The sequence below is a fragment of the Artibeus jamaicensis genome, unplaced genomic scaffold (genome assembly GCF_021234435.1).
Source record: "Artibeus jamaicensis isolate MK-2021 breed Jamaican fruit bat unplaced genomic scaffold, CSHL_Jam_final contig_1028, whole genome shotgun sequence".
Lineage (NCBI taxonomy): Eukaryota > Metazoa > Chordata > Mammalia > Chiroptera > Phyllostomidae > Artibeus > Artibeus jamaicensis.
The window spans coordinates 6,391,425-6,405,660 of record NW_026521201.1 but is presented as its reverse complement, the minus strand read 5'-3'; the positions used below and the strand labels follow the sequence as shown (position 1 = coordinate 6,405,660).

Below are 14,236 nucleotides of genomic sequence, written 5' to 3'. Positions count from 1 at the left end.
TATTGCCAGATTGCATTCCTGAAAAGTTATATCAGTTTATATTCCTACTAGTAGTATCAGTTTATATTCATACTGCTAGTAGTGAGAATATTGTCTACTACACTAAATATCAGAGAAAATTATATCAATGTGTTATCAGAAAGCGGACCAGCCTGGAGCAGGCTTTCTTAGGGTTGGCTGGTAGTATGTGGGTTCTTGACTTCATGCAGGAAAGATTTTTACAACATGAGTCCAGGTGATTTTGAAGCTGGGAAGAGTAAAGTGAGGAAGGGCCTAGAATAGAAGCACGAGAGAGCCTTGGTGTGGCTTCTTTGGCTCTCTAGAGATGTTAAAGGAAAGAAGTAAGTTGAGTGGCCAGAGGTAGGGTCCACGCTGAGTGGGCTCTAAGAGGCTTTAGCGCATGCTCACTGAAAGCGCCCCACCCCAAGGTCAGCGGAGATCTGGGTGCCGCAGAACGAGGGGGGGCGGTAGGGGGCTGCCCGCCGAGGGAGCGATGACTCAAACCTAGTGGTCAGCACCAGCTCCCAGCTTGCTTTACCGGCTTTTGACAGATTGCTTTGTGGCTGTTCACCTCGGATGTGATTTATAACTTTCCCCTGCTCTTTCTGCCCCTGCTCGGACTCGCTTTCCCGTTGGAACTTCTTCCCAGAGTGCCCTTGCACTTCTTTCCCAGTCGCCTCTGCGCGGCTGTAAGTAAACTCCCTTTCTCTCGCGTCTACCCAGGTCGAGCTCCCCGCGTGCACGTAAGTGAGGAGGGAGGACGGCCCACTGGGGTGGTTCCGGTTGGGGACTGTGGATCTGGGGCGTCTGGGGTTAGGAGTGGGGTACCGGAGTGAGAGTAGAGCTCGTCCTGCGGATCCCAGCATAGTGACCTGAGTCCAGAGGCCTGAGGTCAAGTAGAGGAGGGGTTCAGGGTCTCGGCTTCCTGATAGTTTGTTTAGGAGAGGCAAAGGTGCAGGAAACTTGCACCAACAGCTGTAGTACAAACCCCAGGCGCCCACCACAGGACAAGGCCAGCCCACTATGTCGGTCCCTGTGCGGGCGCGACGCCGCTGAAGGCTGCTCGTTGACAGGAGTGAAGGGTGCTGAAGTTTGTGTCAGCTGAACGGAGCTGGCAGGAGGGGCAGTGCTTTGGAATTACCCACTGAAAAGGAATTTGACAGTTTGGCCGCGTACTCATCCTTTTAGATCAGTTTTTTAAAACTTGAGATACGATTCATATGCAATTAAATGTATCCTTTTAAAGTGTGCGATTCAGTGGCTTTTAGTATATTCACATGGTTGTACAACCACCATTATATAATTCCAGACCATCCTTGTCATCCTGAAGAGAAACCGGGAACTCATTAGCAGGTACTTCTAATTTCCCCTTGCCCCCAGCCCCACTAATCTTTTTCTCTATGAATTTGTCAGTTCTAGATATTTAACATAAGTGGACTCATATGGTATTTGACCTTTGTGTCTGGTTTATGTCACGGAGCTTAATGTTTTCGAGGGTTGTAGCATGTGTCAGTAATTCACTTTTTTTATGACTGAGTAATACAATAATCAGTTGTAGGGATATACCACATTTTGTTTCTCCATCAGTTTATGGGCATTTTGGGTTTTTTCTTCATTTTTTGCTTTCCTAGCCCTTTTAAGGTATATTCTTTCACAGAACTCCTAGTCTGAGGTACAAACATTTTAAAACTAAACTTAATTCTGGGATTGGGTCAAGTGATTCAGTGACCTCAGATTAGGAAAGTTTGTCTTTTTTTTTTTTTTTTTTTTTTATCTTTAGAGGGGAAGGGAAGGAGGGAGGGAGAGAAATACCAATATATGGCTGCCTCTCATGCATCCCCTGCTGGGAACTGGCCTGCAACCCAGGCATGTGCCCTGACTAGGAATCGAACCGCGATTGATCCCTTAGTTCGCAGGCCCCTGTTCAATTCACTGAGCTACACCAGCCAGGAAAAGTTTGTCTTTTTAAACTTATCTCAGTTCAGCTGATTAGACCATTAGTTGTAGTGGTAACTGCAAGAAGTTCTCATCAGAGATGCTGCTGTGTAATATATGCATGGCATGTCGTGTGTGAACTAGGTGTGGTTGGAGGTGAGTGTGTATGAAAATACAACTGAGATAGCTGTGGAGAGTGTTTTTATCTTGAACACCCCCCCCCCCACACACACACACACACTGGGACCTGGACTGCTGTGGCTCAATTGGTTTGAGTGTCCTCCAGTAAACCAGAAGGTTTCAGATTCAATTCCCAGTCTAGGCAGATGCCTGGGGTGGGGTCTGGTCCCCAGTCCGCGGGTTTGCGACAGGTGGCCCATCAATGTTTCTCTCTGTCCCTTCCCCTTTCTCTAAAATCAATAGGCAGGTCCTCTAGTGAGTATTAAAAAAAAAAGCCCACAGTTGATCTTTATGAATTTATTTGCTAAGATTTCTTTGAAACTCCAAATTGGTACTCAGGGCACTTTTGTGTATGTGCACAGTGCTGAGTAATTTGAGTTACCCAATGTGCCTGTTTGCAGTTGAGGTTAAACCAGGAGATGCTCTGCCTTCTTGTTTCAACTCTCATACTGGAAATGAGAGTCCTTGTTGAAGGTATATTTAATGGCAGGGTTTTTTTTCTTTCCTACTTCGTGCTTTTTGTTAGTGATTTCACTGTATAGAAAGGACTCCAGTCATATTGCTGAAATGCTATCTTTTGCTTATGTGCAAGAAGGCTGTGATATGCCTTGCAAAGACAAGTTTCTTTTAGATAAGCTTTGTTCAGCAGAGAATTCCATGTTAGTGAATCAATAATATATATTAAATAATGTGCCAGTAAACAGAAACACACATAAAACCAGGTTATGTATTGACTGGTTGGTGAAATGTTGTGTCTAGAGACTTGTAGGAAACTAACCCCGTATTTCTCCTAGGAGGAATGGTTCAATATTTGATAATTCAGCATTCATGGAACATAACTACTGTGAATAATGAAAATTGACTGTGTAACCAATTTAAATATTCAAGGCAGAAAGCCTAGTGTGAATATTTTTAAATCTCTGTGCCTTTTAACATTTTTTCCACTTCAGGTATTCATTTTTAATACCATACTGGCAGATTTGAAGTGGAGAAAAACTAAAATAAAGCTAAAATGTTCTTCATACTATGTGTCAGCTAGGGACTATGTTAAGTGCTAGAGATTCAGTAGTTAGTATATGTCCTCTCTGTTCTCAAATGATTGAATTAGGATTATGTGTGATAGAGATTTTACCTATGTCTAAAATGCTCTGGGAACACAGGATGGATTCTATTTAGAGTGTAGTTAGGAGGTGACATTTTGACATATAGTTCCTTCTTTTTACTTAAAAAACATTTTTTTCTACTCTTGTTAGAGTAAAAACATTTTTTGTATCACAAAAAAATATAGCAGCATGTGTATAAATGAAAATAAAAGGGAAAACCCCTCGATATCCAAGCCTGCTGTTGATCCTCATCCATCACTGAATCTTGTCGGTTCTGCCTCCTGTAATACATATTCAGAGGTTATCCTTTCTCTCTATTTCCATGATCTTTGAGCCTTTGTCTTTGTCTGGACTGTTGTAACATAGACTCCTAACTGATCTCTCCCTCAATTATTCACTGTTGACAGGGAGCTTTCTGAGGCATAAATATAATATTATTCTCAGCTTAAAATTTCCATTGTTTTCCATGGTTTACAAACTGAAGTTCCAAGCTTTTGAAGGTGGCTTCTATTACCCTTTATGGTTATGCCCTCTCCTGTATTTGATGAAGAGAAAAGAAGTCAGATAAAATAGGAAAACTTACTTATATGCCTCATGCCCTCTTCCTCCTTACATATGTAATTAGAAATGCTTTTAGGTATAAGGAAGTGGATAAGAATAAAAATATTTCCCAGTCTTGTTTATCTTTTTAATATTTCTTGAATTCATCTATTCCATGCTCATAGCCACTACCCTAATTCAAGTTCTTTTCCCTTACCCCTCCAAGTCTTCATTTTTTTTCTCCTACATGTCTTTTTGGTCATATGTTTTTATTTCTTGGGGAAAATACCTATCAGAAGAATTCTTGGGTTACATGGCAGATGCATATTTAATTTCTTAAGAAGTGATCAGATCATGATTTATTTCCAAAATCATGAAGCTGTAAGGCTTCTAGAATATATAGAAGAATATCCTTTTGACTTGGGAGTATGCAAAAGATTTCTTAGCCAAGACTCAGAGAACAATAACCACTTAAAATAAAAAGATAAATGGGATTACTTCAAAATTTACAACTTTTATCAAAGACAACTCTAAGAAAATGAATGGGCAAGCGCTGAAACCTACCTGACAAAGGGTTGATATCTAAGGTATCATTGGTTTCTAGGCCCGCGACCAGTTGTCTGTGACCTGCATTCACCCGCTGGTCTCTGGCTCCATCTTCGAGTTATTCCCCCTTTTCATGAAGGGTAGTATATGTTTGCAGCTCAGTAGTTTTATCATCCTGTTGCCCGCCAACCATTTGTGCGAGTTCTAATTTCTTCACATCCTTGCCAACTTTGGGCGTTGTCAGGCTTTGTTTTTAGCTATTCTGGTGGCTAGAGAGCAGTATATCACTATGGTTTTAGTTTTAGTCGTTGATTAGAATGACATCGAGCACTTTTTCCTGCACTTGCTGACATTTGTGTATATTCCTTTGTGAAATGCCTATTTAGATCTTTTGCCCAATTTTATTATTGAGTTGTAGGAGTTCTTTGTATATCCTGGATATTGTCTGTTGTGGTTGCCTAATTACTTTCATAGCATTTTTTAGTAAGAAAAGTTTTATGTTTTGATGAAGTCATATTTGTATTTTTAACTATGAAGTTACTGCTTTCTGAGTACTATTTAAGAAGTCTTGGCCACTAACAGGTTATGAACACATACTTCTTTATTTTCTTCTCAGTATTTTCTAGGTTTAGCTTTTATCTATAGGCCTCTGATCCATCTTCAGTTTTTGTAAATAGTGTGAAAATATTTTGTGAAAAATATTAAATTTTGCCCTGGCTGGTGTAGCTCAGTGGATTGAGTGTGGACCTGTGAACCAGAGGATCGCAGTTCGATCCCCAGTCAGGGCACATGCCTGGGTTGCAGGCCAGTTCCCAGCAGGGGACACACGAGAAGCAACCATACATTGATGTTTCTCTCCTTCTCTCCTTCCCTTCCCCTCTAAAGATAAATAAATAAAATCTCTTAAAGATTTTATTTAATTAATTTATTTAATCTTTTTAGTTATTTATTTAATCTTTAAATTTAATTTTATTTATTTAATCTTTTTATTGATCAATTTAATTTATTTAATCTTTTAATTTAATTTATTTATTTAAGCTTTTTTTTTTAATTAAAATTTTTCTCCACACAGATTGTTGTTCCAGCATTATTTATTGAAAATTCCATTGTGCCCTAGCCAGGCAGCTCAGTTGGTAGGAGTGTCATCCCAAAAGGTCATGGGTTCAGTTCCGGTCAGGGCACATACCTAGGTTGTGGGTTTGGTCCCTGGTTGGATGCATGTGGTAGGCAACCAATCGATGTTTCTCTCTCACCTTGGTGTTTCTCTCCCTTTCTCTCTCTCCCCCTCCTTTCTTCTTCCTCTAAAATCAATAAACATGTCCTTGGGTGAGGTTAAAAAAAGCCATTGTATTGCATTGGTACCCTTAACATTCAGGTGACTGTATAAATAGCAGTTGATTTCTGGACTCTCTTTTATTTTAAAAAAAATTTGTTTTGGTGGGGAGGAGAGAGAAACATTCATTTTGTTATTTTGTTTATTATGCATTCATTAGTTGTTTCTTGTATGTGCTGTGACTGGGGATCGAACTGCAACCTTGGAATATTGGATGATGGCCAGCCAGGGCTGTGGACTCCCTTTTCTGTTCTACTGATCAATCCTTATCAGTACCATAGTATTGAATTGGATTGGCCAAAAAGTCCATGTAGCTTTTTCTCTATGATGACTTTAGTAGTGCTTAGTTGTCTTTAACTTTATTCTAAACAATTTTGTTGGATCGTATTGTGACAGCTGTCATATCAGCACTTAAAAAATTTATCAAATTGGTGAAGCCATTTTAATACCGAAGATGGAAGAATATATGTAACATTTTCGGTGTATCATACTTTATTACTTCAAGAAAGGTAAAAATGCAACTGAAATGCAAAAAAAGATTTGTGCAGTGTATGGAGAAGGTGCTATGACTGATTTTTAATGTACCATTTTTCTCTGAATGTGTCAAAAGTGTTTTGTGAAGTTTCTTGGTACTATTGACATTTTGGCTAAGTAATTCTTTACTGTGGGGCTGTCATATGCATTGGGAGATGTTTAGCAACACTCCTGGCCTCTATTGCCCTCTAGAAGCCAATAGTGGGAGGTAGCTGACATAATCAAAATATCCAAATCAGTAAGGTTATTTATTGGTGAAAATGAAAAGTGCTGTATCTTTTATTTTATGGAGGAAAGTAAAAAGACTTTTTGGCCTACCCAGTAATTACTGTGGTGTTATCGTAAGTCTTGAAATCACGTAGTGTAGGTCAACAATTTTGTTGTTGTTTTTGAAGTTTGCTTTGGATACTTTAGATCCCTTGTATTTTCCACGTAAGTATCAGAGTCATCTTATCAGTTGCTCCAAAAAATACCAATAGGCTTATGATTGGGGTTGCATGGAATCTTTAGATTAATTTGGGAAATTAACATCTAAACGGTATTAAGTCTTCAAATATATGAGCATGGAACATCTCCCTTTTTATATAGGTCTTCTTTCTGTTAGTACTGGTTTGCTTTCAGTGTAGCGGTCTTACATTTCTTTTGAAAAATGTACTCCTAAGTGTTCTTTTAAAACTGTTGTCAGTAGAGCCATTATTTGTATTGTTACTCTGTTCATAATATGCCATTTTTCTCCTACTGCTTTCAAGATATTCTCTTTATTTTTTGGTTTTTAGCTGTTTGACTATGATGTGTTTAGGTGTGGTTTTCTTTATGTTTATCCTGCTTTGAGGTTTGCTGAACTTCATTTATGCCTGTCTCCAACTTGGGAAATTCCAAGCCATGATTTTTTAAAATATTTTTTCCCATTCTCTTTAATCTCTTCTTTTGGGACCTCATTTATGTGCGTATTAACTGTTTTGATTTTATCCCACAGAACCCTGGAGCTGTTTCATTGTTTTCAGTCTTCAAGTTCACTGACTCTTTTTTTATCTCTAATTTTTTCGCTCTGTCAACAGGATTGACAGTTGGGATGATTTATGAAATTCCTGGTTTGAGAGCAGTTCCTGTTGCTTTGTAAGTGTAGTGAGTTAGGGGCTTTTGCAGGGGGGGGGGGAGATGGTGGCATCTCCTTTGACTTTGAATTTTCTCTTGTAAATCCTTACATAGGATTCTGATTTCCCCTCCTTTTCCATTCACAGAACAGTTTCAGAGGGATTCACACCTTCCTTTAACCCCCTTCTCTACAGAAACATTGACTTTCTAAGACTGCCTCATTGAGTTATAGACCACTCCGGGCTACCAGAGGTCTTTGTCAGTATCTTCATACTTCAGGGGGGATTTCTTTCTCCAGCAGTGATTTTAATTCCACTTAGGCTCTCCATCATTCTCTCTCTTTTAAGCAGTTCCCTTCCCACCTGGGGCCCACCTTGCTCTTTGTAATGTAAAAAGTTGGGATGAGAGTTTGAGAAATATCTCCACCAGAAATTGATGGTTACTTTTTTTTACTTCCAGGCTAGTTGAAGCTTGTAGTGTTTTCAGTCTTCTAATTATGTTAGAAGATACAAGATATTTATGATTTTAGTAGTTTTCTTGTTGGTCTGTATAGTTTTTGGAGGATGTATTGGGATATTTGGATTTATGTAGCTGCTACAACCTTGACATTCAGGAAGACTTTCCTAACATTTTATTTTGAAGAATTTGAAGATGTCAGGAAAGTTATGTGGTGAATAATTGCATATTTTCATCTAGATTCATAAGTTTGTTACTTTGCTTTATCTTTTTCTCTTCCTCTCTTAGCCTGTGCACGCACATACACACATTTTTTTAGTCGAATGATACGAAAGTTGAGAGAACACACCAACTTACTCTAATATTTTATCATGTATCTCCTACATAATTATGGTATAATTATCACAATTCAGTAAGTTATAACAGTGATAAAAGATCAGTATGTAATATGTACTCTATCATCAGACTGCCCAGTTGTCCCAATACTGTCCTTTATAGCTTTTTTCTGATGTGTAAAGTCCTGTCAGGGGTCACACAGTGCGTTTTAGTTGTCATGTCTCTTTAGTCTCCTTTAAGCCAGAAGACTTTACTAGACTTTCTGTTTTACTTTGTTTTGTTTTTGAGACATGGGCATTTTTGAAGAGTCCATGCCTTGTAGATTTGAACTTGGCTGATTATTTCCTCATGACCAGAGTCATGATTAGCTCAGTTAGAATACTACCTAGTGATGTTGTTACCTTCTCAGTGCACCCTTCAGAAAGCATATGGTTTGATTATTATTGGTGATACTATGCTTAATTACTTGATCAATGTGGTTATCTGCTAGATTCCTCTTGTAAAATATCTTTTGCCACTCACCCCTCCACCTCCCACATTATTTCTTCAAGTACAAGTAGGTTATTTGGGAGATAAGCCCAGGACATAGTGATAGAGGAGAGGAGAAGCGAGATGGGAAAGAAAAGTTATTCAACAAAGTTATGTTGTCAAGCCATTTACCACTGGTGGGCAACCAAACCTAATTTCACTGGAGAACACTGGAGCCAGTGTAGAACTCATGTTCCATGTTATCTCACAGAAATGGTAAGAAATATTGGCTCTTTAGATACCAACTCCTGTCAGTCATTGTTTGAGGCTACTCCCAAGGACATCAATTGTCTGGAGCTTCCAATGTACCATTAACAGGTGCAAAATGGGCCCTGAATGCCAAAGGATGCCATTAGTTAAAGAGATGCAGACGTTGGCACGGAAGTTAGGCCAGGGTGCCCTACTGTGGTAGGAGCTAAAGGGATAATAGGCAGAGCATTCATAGTGTGTGTTCTACCTGGGTTCCCCAATACCTGGAGCTTAAGGCAAAAACTTATATGCCATTAGGGTTTCAGGAAGTGCAATTCCAGGAAGCAGAAGTGAGGGAAAGGGAAACTGAGAGATGGAAGATTAAATCAGTTCCAGGGTACATTTCCAAGCTGGCCACCCCTAGTAACAAGTATACAACTCATTGCTTGATTTCCTAATACTGTCTCCTAGGAGGATGTGTAAAGCACTGCATCCCAGGACAATCTACCCAAAGGAAGGAGAAGATTTGCCCCTCAGCTTCTGTCTCTCATTGGTGAAAGCTTTGCTCCATGGTACATTTACTCCCCAGAACTCTCAGATGGTACATTTGTGGGCATCAGGTGGGTCCCACAGGAAGGTGAGAGGCATCTAATGTGAGCAAGATGTACGAGACCATTGGGCTGTACCTTTGTGTAGTTGGTTAGAACCCATGCATATTTGGTCTGCCTAATCACCTGGGATGAAAAAAAGTAATCAGGGACCTCAGACAGGCAACACTCAGTAGACTTGCAATGCTGCTGCATAAAATGTGCTTGATACATTTGGATTCTACTTTTGTTTAAAAATACACACTTACATACACATAAAACACATACACAAATACAATCACTTATAGAAAAAACAACAGCCATCTCTTGCTGGTAGGGATCCAACCAAATTTTACTTCCACCCATATTTTTTGATATATAATTAAAACTTTCTATAAAAATATTTTTTAATTTTACAATAGGAAAATAGTTGTGAGTAGTTTAGAAAGGAAGGCAGAGCAGTAAACATTTTTTTACAGTAGAAACTGGGAAAAAGAGTGATTCCACATTTTATTTTATGGGCAGAGATTAGAGTTGTCCTTTTTTTCAACAAAAGGTTAAATCTTTTATGATATTATTTGGAAAAATAGCAACAAGTTGCTTTTTAAATATAAGAAGTGTTTCCATGGCTGGTGTGGCTCAGTGGTTGAGTGCCATCCTGCAAATTGAAGGGTCGCTGGCTTGATTCCCAGTCAGGAATCCCAGGCACATACCTGGGTTGCAGGCCAGGTCCCCATTAGGGGGTGCATGGAAGGTAACCATACATTGATATGTCCCTCCCTCTCTTTCTCTTTCCCTTCCCCTCTCTAAAAAATAAATAAATAAAATCTTTTAAAAAAAATGTAAGAAGTGTAATTATTGCCTTATAAAATTAGTTTCTAAAGAATTAGAATAAACAAGAATAAAAAAATTCTAGGCAATTCAGAAAAAGAATTAAAAAACATACTTTGTCTGTATATCCTGCACTATGTATTGTGTTGGCCAAAAGTTTGTTTTTCCCCATAACATGGCTGTAGTAGTGCATAATTATCTTTAACTTCATTCAGAACAATTTTGTTAGATTGTAGTGTGACAGCTGTCATATCAGCATGCATTAAAAAAGATCAAAATTGGTGAATTTTTGTGTAGCCATTTTGAAGACAAAAGAATGTACACATATTTTCAGCATATTATGCTTTATTATTTCAAAAAAGGTAAAAACACAACTGAAATGCAAAACAAGATTGTGCGGTGTATGGAGGAGGTGCTGTGACTGATTGAATGTGTTAAAAGTGGTTTGTAAAGTTTCATGTTGGAGATTTCTCTCTGGACAGTGCCCCACGGTTGGGTAGACCAGTTGAAGTTGACAGTGACCAAATTGAGACGTTAATTGAGAATTAACATCACACCACGTGGGAGGTAGCTGACATACTAAAAATGTCCAAATCAATAAAGTTATTGATAAAAATGAAAAATGTGTCTTTTATTGAAAAAACTCTATGGACTTTTGGGCCAACCCAATATTTCATTAATTCCTTCATTTATTAATTTAATTACTAACCAGACACTTAGGTCTCTGACCCCTTAATATAGGTAAAGTACTGTGCTAGTCACTGGGGGTGCCGGTATAAATCAGGAGGAATCCCCCACCTTCTCGGGGCCAATATTGGAGTGGGAGAAAAAGGATGTGACGGAGACAGTACTCACCAAATATTCAAATGCTTTCTTGCATTTCCCAGCCTCCATTGCAATTGCATTGGGGCCATGTGACAAGTTCTGTCCACTTCTGGCCTAAGGCAGCTATGACCTGGTGTGACTCCAGCTCTCTCTACCCCTGCCGTGATGACTTTGGAGATCACATGTGCTATATGACACAGCTATGAGAGGGACAAGGCCACCAGATTACCTTAGATTGTGTATGGAGTGAGATACAAATCTTTATTGTTAATCAATTCCCCCCTTTTTTGATAGAGTAAAATATACACAACATAAAATTAATTTAACCATTTTAAAGTATGTAATTCAGTGGCATTAAGTCCGTTCATTGCATATACCCTTCTGTTTGACAGGTGCTCCTTTGAGACTTTGTGAATATCCTGTTCCCCCACAACTGTTAGCATCCAATGATGAGTCTTGGATGCTGCTATTACCACAACAATTATTTAATATGGTAAATTTACGCAGTTGATCTTAATATTCCCTTTTACTAATGAGGAAACTTGGGCACAGAGAGGGTAAGTAATTACCCAATTTAAGTAACTTATCTGATGGAGCTGCGTATTGAGCCACATCTGACTCTAACGATCAGTGCATGCTTTATAAGCGAGAGTTGGCACACTGTGGCTTGTGGGTCAGGTCTGCCACCTCTTTTTGTAATAAAATTGTATGGAGACACAACTGTGCCCCTTCATTTACATATTGTTCATTTACATACTGCTCCTTTCATGTTAAACTCCCAAAGTTGAATAGCTGTGGCAGAGACCAGAGAGCTTGCAGTACCTGAAATATTTACTGTTTGGCCTTTTACAGAAAAAGTTTGTTGACTCCTGCTTTATGGAGTAGGTATTTACAGTTTTGTATTTGTTTTTGTTAAAATAATACATGCACATGTTTGAAAATCAGATAGTGCTGTAAGCTTTGTTTTGTGAAAGGAGGTTTCTGTGTGCGCAGACGCAGGCGTGCCGCGTCCTTTACCTGACTGCTCTGTCCTTTCCAGTTCATCACATTCCAAATAATATCCTTATTCCGTTATTCATGTATCAATTTTAAATCCTAATTATCAACTGACCTAGCTTACGCCACTAATCTACTTTTTAGTGCTATATTATAAATGAATTTATCGTTCTTAGCTGAAACGTAATGTTTTATGATCATTTAGTTTCCTGCATTTTACTCAGAACGTACATAAGAAAATTAACGTGAATTTAGCAATAACTGACATTTTAGTACTTCATGTGTGCCAGGCAGTAAATAAAGATTAAATGAATGTTTACTGTACTGTTATTATCTCTATTTTCTACATGAGAAAACATCATTTAGAGAGACTATGTGATTTTTTCCCTTGGTCAAGCACCTAGTGGGTGATAGAACTGAAATGGACATTCAGAACTTGAGCTCTTAATCATCACATTATAATGCCGTGTGGAGAAGGATAACTTTTTGACATTCATAGATGTGTAGTTCTATTAGTGAATCTGAAGATTTATAACGTTTAAGTTTTCGGAGGCGTGAACTTCGAATCTGATTTGAGACAGTTGTAGTCGTAGTCAGGCAAGTGGCAGCCAGCTGCAGTTGCGTTTTCTGAGGGCAGTTCTGTTTTCTCCTGGACTGTAAGTTTGCACTGCCTCTGTCTAATGCACTGGCTTGCAAACTTGAGCTCACCTCAGAATTACCTGGTAGGCTTGGCAAAGCACTAATTCCTGGGCCTCACATCTGCCTTCTGGCTCTGTAGGTCTACTGTGGGGCCTGAGGTCTCACATTTCTAACAAGTTCAAGGTGAAGCTGAAGCTGCGAGGGACCAAACTGGGCTAATTCCTGAGTGTAAGGGGTCTTCTGTGTTACTTTCTCCTGCTCTTTAATTGTTTTATTTCTGTTAGTCTTCTCCCACCAGCTAGATTGTGAGCTCCTGGCACACAGTTCAGTTAGTGTGGTTTACATGGTTTTGTTGACCCCACAGAGGCCTGGGTCATGTTACACATGTAGTAGGTAGTAATAAGTTGATTGCTCTCCGTTATGGTGTGTTTGTAATTTTGGCTTTTTTGTTTATAAACACTATAATTGTAATGCATATTTATCATGCATTCTCATTATTAAAAAATTAACCCTTAAGAGCACTACCACCCTAGCAAAAAGAAACTTAGCAGAAAAGTAGAAGCAGCCCCTGGAGGGTTTTCAGGGGTGTGAGATTGTAGGCAAGCACTGAGGAACTTAGTCCTCGATTGGCGCAGTATGTCGAACTGACTTGTAGGATACTGCATGTAGATGTTTTCTCTGATTTGTAGTAGGGGATCTTGCCTTCAGCATTCTTTGAGATATTTTTTTAATCTTTTGTTTATATAGAAGTCAACCAGAATCCACATGTCTGGGACCAAGGAAGGAATTCTTGGAGGCCACGACAGCTTTCCTCCTGCCAGTAGCAGCTGTGTGTTATGCTTTGGACAGGTAACTGAGTTTTTTACACCTGAGAAGAATGAGGTTAAATAAAAAGCTATGAGGAAGCAATTAGTAGATACCATCATATACATATGCATAAGCTATTTATTGTTATTAGTTTTTCCTTTATATGTATTACCATATTTTTGGACTATAAGACACAACCCCCCTCCCAATTTGGGAGGAATAATGGTTGTTAATACTGCTGTTGAGTTCTGTTTACATTTACATTGGTGAAATATCATGTTGTTTATGTTATTAAATATTTTATCACATTTTTTGCTTCAAAAATTTTTTTTCTATTTTCCTCTTCCAAAACTTAGGTGCGTCACATGGTCCAAAAAATATGGTATTCTGGAGCCTTTGATGAATTCTCAGGGCATTTTGGAACTTTAGCATCAAAAAACTAATAGTATTGCAGATTACATTTAGCTTTAAATCTTACTTAGTTTTTGGGTAGATTACATATTCATATGATATAACATTCAAAATGAAAGAAAGACTATACATGAACAGTTTTACTATTTCCCTATCACTCCTGCCCACCTTTCACCCAGTTCTCTATTAGAGGCATCCAGAGTTTCTGGTGGCATTCTATGTAGCCATATCTGTGCATGTAAAAGACATTCTTGCTTTGTCCAGTCACATTCTTTACCAGAGATCTGTTTGTAAGTATTGTTTCACCTAAATGGGGAAAAGGGGGAAACCACCCAGGGGACAGAAACCCAAACATGTTGTAGTAT

The 14,236-nt window shown here is 38.7% G+C and overlaps 1 protein-coding gene across 13 annotated transcripts in view; it reads left to right on the top strand.

Moving 5' to 3' along the window:
• The first annotated feature begins 459 nt into the window (after positions 1 to 459).
• Positions 460 to 14,236, top strand: part of RAD52 (RAD52 homolog, DNA repair protein) — a 31,809-nt gene continuing 18,032 nt past the window's right edge. For 3 of the 13 annotated variants that reach the window (XM_053662564.1, XM_053662548.1, XM_053662551.1), the window contains exons 1-2: positions 11,411 to 11,511; positions 13,401 to 13,502. In XM_053662564.1, coding sequence (XP_053518539.1) covers positions 11,479 to 11,511; positions 13,401 to 13,502 — 135 coding nt within the window. In that variant the 5' untranslated portion in view covers positions 11,411 to 11,478. Of the gene's footprint in view, positions 744 to 1,309; positions 1,354 to 7,229; positions 7,288 to 9,260; positions 9,396 to 11,410; positions 11,512 to 11,555; positions 11,576 to 11,873; positions 11,900 to 12,792; positions 12,882 to 13,400; positions 13,503 to 14,236 lie in introns of those variants that run through there. The other 10 variants (XM_053662584.1, XM_053662587.1, XM_053662568.1 and 7 more) reach the window with 10 other exon arrangements.